Below are 7,778 nucleotides of genomic sequence, written 5' to 3'. Positions count from 1 at the left end.
CAGCGGTCCTGGGCGCGCGGAGCGGGGTCATGAGCCAGGTGCACAAAGGATAGCCTTTGTCCCCGAGTAGCCATCCTCTTGGGGGAGGCTGTGCCTGGAACATGTCATGCACAGTACTCTGCCGCAGGATAAAGGCATCGTGGCTGCTGCCTGGGAAGCTGGCATTGACTGCCATGATGCGCTGCTTGTGGTCACAGACCAGCTGCACATTCAGAGAATGGTAGCCCTTCCTGTTGCGATACTGCTCGCCATGCTCCAGAGGGGCCCGCAAAGCCACATGCATACAGTCAATGGCGCCCTGCACCAAGGGGAATTCCCCGAGTCTGGAAAATCCCAATGCGCGCTGATGCTGGCTCTCCAGGGCCATGGGGAAGGAGATGAATTGGCTTCTCCTTCTGAACAGTGCTTCGGTCACCTGGCGGATGCAGCGATGCGCGCCGTACTGGGAGATGTTTGCTATGTCCCCAGCAGCGTATTGGAAGGAGCCGGTGGCATAGAAGTTCAATGCCACCGTCACCTTCACTTCCACCGACAGAGACGTCCTGCACCTGAGCTTTGGCCGCAGATCTCGGCGAAGCAGGTGGCAGATCTCTGCAATCACCTCCTTTCGGAATCGGAGCCTTTTAACACATCGCGCGGCACTCATGTTTAGGTAGGAGCGCTGCTGGCGGTATAGCCTGACTGGGTAAGGCCTACGTGGCCGACGCCTGTAGCCCCCTCTGCCTCTAGCCAGGGCTGCCCCTCTCACAATGCGTCTGCGAGCCCTACGGACATGGAGCTGCAGCTCCGCGTTGGCACCCCATGCAACCCCCATCAAATCCTGGCAAACACTCTAATTTCAAAAGGCCACTTGCAGCGCTCTGGCCTGAGTCCAAAAATACCTGGCTCTTGCTGCTTGAAACCAGTTAGCTATCCTCCTTGTTGTGTCTCCAGAAATGCGTTGCACAAGAGTGTTTTCTGAAAAAAGGCTGGCCTTTATACTGGAGAGAACGTCCCCTTTAATTTGCGCCCCCCGGGGCCCGCGCTGGTTGTGTTGCGTTCCTTTTTCCAAACGCTCCGGCCGCCAGCCACACAATGGGGCGGTCCGACTGAAGTTTGGAATCGGGGCGCACAAAGGGCGTTGCACGAGGATGTGACGTCATTTTCTGCGCGCGCATCCGGGCGGGCGCTAAACTTTGCGCCGGCGCTAACGGGCAACTTAATTTGGGGCGGGGCGCAAACTGCGCTGTGCCCGGGCGCTACACGCATAGCGCCCGAAAAACACTTCTCTTAAGGCGCTAACTGCTGGCGCAAGCGACTGAAAATCTAGCCCAAAGAGTTAATGCAGAGAACCATGGGCACTGCAAAACAATATTGTGGGGACAAAAGGATCTATTACAGTTTACCAACTGGTCCACTTCAGTGGCTAAAGCTAGGCACACCCAGGCCTCATATGATTGAATGGATGGTTACGGTAAGGTAAGAAAAGCCTAAAATGAACAGAGACATTCTTAGTTTGTGCTGGCTTGGGTTATTATTTTATTTTTTTTAATTTGTTTTTATGGGATGTGGACGTCACTGGCAAGGCCAGCATTTATTGCCCATCCCTAATTGTCCTTGAGAAGGTGGTGGTGAGCCGCCTACTAGAACCGCTGCAGTCCGTGTGGTGAAGGTACTCCCACAGTGCTGTTAGGGAGGGAGTTCCAGGATTTTGACCCAGCGACAATGAAGGATCAGTGATATAATTATAAGTCAGGATGATGTGTGACTTGGAGGGGAACTTGGAGGCGGTGGTGTTCCCATGCGTCTGCTGCCCTTGTCCTTGGCGAGTTGCTGCAGTGCATCTTGTAGATGGTACACACTGCAGCTACAGTATGCCAGTGGTGGAGGGAGTGGATGTTTAAGGTGGTAGAGGGGGTGCCAATCAAGCGGGCTGCTTTGTTTTGAATGGTGTTGAGCTTCTTGAGTGTTGTTGGAGCTGCACTCACCCAGGCAAGTGAAGAGTATTCCATCACACTCCTTACTTGTACCTTGTAGATGGTAGAAAAGCTTTGGGGAGTCAGGAGGTAAGACACTCGCCGCAGAATACCTAGCCTCTGACCTGCTCTTGTTGCCACAGTATTTATGTGGCTGGTCCAGTTAAGTTTCTGGTCAATGGTGACCCCCAGGATGTTGATGGTGGGGGATTCGGTGATGGTATTCCCATTGAATGTCAAGGGGCGGTGTTTAGACTCTCGCTTGTTGGAGATAGTCATTGCCTGGCACTTCTGTGGCGTGAATGTTACCTGCCACTTATCAGCCCAAGCCTGAACATCGTCCAGGTCTTGTTGCATGCGGGCATGGACTGCTTCATTACCTGAGGAGTTGTGAATGGCACTGAACACTGTGCAATCATCAGCGAACATCCCCATTTCTGACCTTATGTTGGAGGGAAGGTCATTGATGAAGCAGCTGAAGATGGTTGGGCCTAGGACACTGCCCTGAGGAACTCCTGCAGTGATGTCCTGGGGCTGTGATGATTGACCTTTAATCACCACAACCATCTACCTTTGTGCTAGGTATGACTCCAGCCAGACATTTAAACCTAGACAAAGTGAAATAAGTTTTCACAATTAGATGTGAGAGTGACATAATCCTTATCTGGATTGTCTTGCCAAAATTATTTAAAACCAGGAAAAGTAAAATGTTTTGTAATTAATGAACAGATCTGGCTTTTCTTAAGTAATTAAAAATTTGCTCATTATAAGTATGTGACATGTGCCTTCTAAGGCACTGTCATCAAATAAGTGAATCCTTGCCACGAAGTTGGCCAATATTTGAATAAATGGTACTGAAGGCATTTACCCTGAGAATCAAAGATATAATAGATGGTGTTTTGACACAAAATACTAGAAAAGCCAGACAAAAGATGATTGGCAGACTTTCTAGAGAGAACGCGAGAAGGGTTACAGGAATTCAGGGAGACTAAAGAACTCTACTAGACAGAGATAGGCAAATAATTCAGTAGATCACTGTTATTTAAGAGTTAAGCACCTGAGAACAGAAGCAAATTTAGTGCTACCAAGGGAGAATATTGGGAGAAGGCCGAAGAGATTCATCATGCTGACAGACCAGAGGTAGATCTGAATATCCCTGAGGGAGATGTAATCACCAACATTATTGCATCGACTCAGAAGGATGAGCTTGTTAATATGATCTGGAAATCATTGCTAAAGATGTGATCCTATCAACAATAAACTGAACTAAATAGACTTTAATTTGTCCATTGACCTATTATTCAAAGCTGTTAACTTGTCTGCTATACATGAAACCTAATCTAAACTAACCTTGCTGATGTTATGTCAGTCTTGGACATTGAGTATATTTTCAAGTTGAAGTAAGTAAACCCTCACTGATGCTGAGTTAATGTGATACACGTGAATTGCCTTTGTAACCTCAGATAATAATTCTATCAGTTAATAACAGCCAGCTAAATACCTTGAGTATTCTTACTGCTTGATTTTAAAATACTGTTAATTCTATTAACATAAATGTTAATAAAGAAATGTTATTTCTTGATTTCATGGCCTGACTTCCTCTTTGAAGATTTTGGCAATGAGAGTTTAAGCTGTTTGCCCAGTAACTTACAGTTTTTCCAATAAGGAGCTGGTCATGTAACTGTTAATATAATTTAGACTAGTTGATGGAAGATAGTTAACGTCAGATAGTTAGGGATCTAGTGCTTCCCTAGACATGGCTGGTGCATTACCAGATGGTTCCTTGATGACGAGTTGCAGTGAAGTGGTTAAGAATTCATTTGATGTCCTTTCAAGGTTTATTGGTGCACCAATCTCAGTGTTCTTAAAATATGTCTCTGCTTTCAGTATTTCACAAAACAAGAATGCATAAACCACATACTGTAGAATATTATTGTCTTTATTTCTTAATTACTGAGTAATTTCCAGCAACAGAAATAATTAATTAGCGAATTAGAAATCCGTTACACGGCGGAAAGATCCGATAGTTGGGCAGGTTGCGCCCCAGTCACTGAATCTCTTGTATTCACCGGGTTTCATGAAGTACTGGCGGCCTCTGTAGTTGGGATGTTCATAGAAGGCCCAGTAACCGTCCATCACATGGCTGGAGTGAATGTCACGGTAGCGGAAACGATCGTAGACAGATGGGCAGTCATCCATGAATTCCATCATCTGTCCTCCAAAGTCAGGCCTCTCGTAAATCTTCATTCTGTAGGAACCACCGCTGGGCTATAAAATTAAGAAAATCATTAAATTAATGTAAAAATGCTATTTAAAATGCTAACAGAATGATACACTTTTACTTGCAAATCTGATTCATGTAAAATTCTTTTTTTGAAATACTGTACAACAAAAATCTACAATGGAATCATAAACTAAAGATAACTCTTGAAAATGCTATAAATATAAACAGGTAAAATCCATGGGCCTAGAAATTCGCTATCGCCGCGCCAGGTCTTTAGCGCCCGAAAGTTAGCGCACGCCCGGATTCCCGTAGCGCCCGCCTGAAATTCAGTTGCAGCGCCCCAAGACGGAGGCGGGCGCTATTGCAGGGTTTGGCCGCCTCCGCTTGGGGCGCTGAAAGTCAATTTCAGGCGTCCAGCTGCCGCAGCGCCACCCGATGCGGTGCGGCAGGCTGGGGTACTGCAGGCCTCCTCCTTCTCTTAAGGAGGAGCTGCCTGCAGCCGTGAGATCGCCGCTGGATTCCCCCGGCAAATGAGCCCGGCACCACGGGGAAGTGCCGGGCTCGCGGGGGTCAGAGACCAATGCCGCGGCGGGGGTGGTGTGGGAGTCCGGGGAGGAAGGAGCGGCCAAGCGGCCGCCGGGAAAGCGGCCGGCCGGACCTCCACCTTTACGCCCCGGCCTCTCGGAGCTGCAAGGCCCCGTTTTACAAACGCTCTTTGCGCCCGCTACGGGAGAGGCGGCGGCAACTGAATTTGGGCGTCGGGCCGGCATCGCGTTGGAACCGGGGCGCTGCGCACACCGATGACGTCATCGGTGCCGGCGCAGCGCTACCGGCTAACGCCACCATTTGCGCTACACTGAATTCCAGGCTACCAACAGCGCCGGCGCTAAAGACCTCTTTAGGCGCTAAGTGGGCGCTAACACCACTGAATTTCTAGGCCAAGGAGTCAGAAGCTCTGAAAATTGAATTTTGCTAGATTTATTAATATGCTGTTTCGTTCTAGTTATATGTAATGCAAAATAGTTTCACTTCTTTCTAACTAAAGAAAAATGTGACTTAATCTCTCACTGCAATCTGTTTTGATTATATATCTAATTTAGTTGCGGATAATATATGCTGTTGTTGAGGTAAAGTCTGAATAGTTCTGTAAATCATGTTATAAATTCCTTACTGCATCCCAAGAGTGCTCTGGGAATCTCTACTATTTCTGATTTGCCTTCTGTTTCAAACAGAGACAGATAAGAAAGCACAGCTAGTCGGTGATTTAATTTTACCTCTCTGTATATACTGTGGCATTGTAATCTATGATGGGAGCAGTCCCTTACACAGTATATACTGTGACAAGCCTATACAGTGTTGATTATTATGACATTCTGGGCAGTGTGTTACATATTAATAAGTTCCTATTAGATGCAATTTTAATTAGCTGTTTTTGCTTCTACCCCAACTTATGTAACTAATTAAATATAACTCTTTACATGCAAAATAATTTGTTTCTAATATGTAAAAAGGTAGTGATTCATGAAGCTAAAAGTAACTGATTATAGCTCTAGCTTATTAGCTTGTCTCTTGACTGCATGGTATGGTATGATATCTTTCCAGCTCACTCTTATTAATTAGGTTCTGTATATATCCAGATATAATAAACAACAATCATTGTGAAAAGGCAGCATTGTTTGCAGAAAATAGGGAAAAGAGCACGAAGAAGTTGAAACTTACGTATGGGTAGTTGCGACATGACCTGATGTTGTCATTGAATCCCATCCAGCGCTGGTAGTCAGGATATTCACCCTTGGTCAGAATATACTGGTATCCCATGTAATTGGGTCTCTCATACACCACCCAGCAGCCATTGTCAACACGGATGGAGTTGCATCGGCTGAAGTAAGATTGCAGGTCAGCGCAGTCAGCACTGCACTCGTAGTGCTGACCCTGGAAGTTCCTGTCCTCATAAAAGATGATCTATAGTGTCAAAGAAGAAAGAAGAAAGAAAATTATTTGATTTGTTTTGCTACCAACCAGCGCAGTTACTTAAGCAACAGAATTCTTTGTTCCCAATGAAGGTGCATGTTTGAGTCACAAGGCTGCAAAATGGTTGGGCAGCAGAGTTATTTTGATTCTCACATGGGTATCCAGATGAAACATGATCAAGACCAAAGTGTTCCACCTGGCAAGTAGCACCATGCTCATGTTATTGCTGACCAACCATTCAATGCCACTGATTATGGCTGTGGACTATGCTGTTCACTCAAGCAGTCCCATTCTCCCAGCCGGAGAAGTCTATCATGGTGAATGTAAACTAAACATATTAAGAGAACATGGGGGAAAAATTCAGTTGGTTTGCGCCTCCTGTTAGCGCCCTAAGAGGGCACTAATGGGGTGCAAAGCAACTAGTGCCCTGGTGCGGCGATGTTTGCGCCGCTCGCGAAATTGACCAGACATCTTGCGGCGGCGCTAAACACTACTGCCACGATCTCCTGCGCCTGCAGATCGTGACGTTAGTCGAGCGTGCAACGCCCCGGTAGCGGATATTGAGTGGCGCCCCCTGCCTTACTGCCTGCCGCTAGCAACGACAGGTTGAAGGGAATTTTTTTGCAGTCGGGAAGGGACTGGGGGAGCACTATTTAAAGGCGACCAGTTCCTGCCTTTTTTTTGGCGATATTTTTGCACCACACATTCTGAGTGAGAGAGAGAGACTTCTGGAGATATTCAACGCTGTGTTGAGGAGTTTTGGGTACTGAGCAGAACTTTGCAGGTTCATTTTGATTTGATCTTCCTTGTAGCAATTTAGAAGAGACTATGGGGGCTGCACCCTGACATCTTTCCCTGGGCCTCTCCATTGTTCTTTCCAGCAGATTTGATGTACAGGTCTCTCCAGGCCGAGATTCAAGGCTGCAATGAGCAAGGTGTGGATGGAGAGCAAGATTGACCCTCCCCTTTAAGAACTGGCCGGCGCCAGTGTGTCTGTGTTCCATTGCTGACTGACATCACATGAGCTTTGCCAGCGCTCTGAGTTAGCGACTCGCTCCTCGGCCTTTGCGCCTTAAGAGAGGTGTGTAGCGCCTGATTTAGCGCTCCAATCACCTCCAGGGGCAATAGAAGCCAAGTTTGCAGTTGGAGGCGATAATTAGCGGCAGGCGCTAAACTTTGCACCCGGCCGATAATTGCACCCCAAACGTGGCGAAACTGAATTTCTTCCCCTATGAATCCTAAAAAAAAAATGTTTTAATCAAAAATTTAAAACTGTATTTTTTTTACCTTTCCCATGTTGAATTCCCTGCTGAGGTCCTCGGTGAATTGTAGAGTCAGATGGTTACCCTTTTTTATACTTTCCATGGTCCATTCAGTCTACAAAGAGCATTGACATTTAAATTACCTTTTATTCAAGTCAGCAAAATGCTTCTGTATAGTATGTTCTATTTAGAAAAAAAACCTGACTCAAGAGGAGAGTTTTTGTTCTCATTGCTGCCAGCTTTTATTTTACTGAATAGGAGTCTTCACAAATAGAAGCACTAGTGAAAGACTGGTAATCCCTGTATAAAGGCAAGCAAAGTAGGCCTACAAATCAGCGAATGTGACAAAGGTAGAGAATGTGTGGA

The 7,778-nt window shown here is 46.4% G+C and overlaps 1 protein-coding gene across 1 annotated transcript; it reads right to left on the bottom strand.

Annotated features, from left to right (window-relative positions):
- Nucleotides 1-3,910: 3,910 nt before the first annotated feature.
- On the bottom strand, nt 3,911-7,446 carry LOC147120149 (gamma-crystallin M2-like). Its single transcript, XM_085983821.1, has 3 exons — nt 7,438-7,446; nt 5,899-6,141; nt 3,911-4,223 (listed from the first exon to the last, which is right to left on the bottom strand). The coding sequence occupies exons 1-3, from the start codon at nt 7,444-7,446 to the stop codon at nt 3,948-3,950; spliced, it is 528 nt and encodes a 175-aa protein (XP_085839947.1). The 3' UTR covers nt 3,911-3,947.
- Nucleotides 7,447-7,778: the final 332 nt, after the last annotated feature.

Source organism: Somniosus microcephalus, chromosome 4 (genome assembly GCF_052327205.1).
Source record: "Somniosus microcephalus isolate GS21.2 chromosome 4, FLI_Smic_1.0, whole genome shotgun sequence".
NCBI classification, from domain to species: domain Eukaryota; kingdom Metazoa; phylum Chordata; class Chondrichthyes; order Squaliformes; family Somniosidae; genus Somniosus; species Somniosus microcephalus.
The sequence above is the reverse complement of the archived record's forward strand: the minus strand, read 5'-3'. Positions and strand labels throughout refer to the sequence as shown.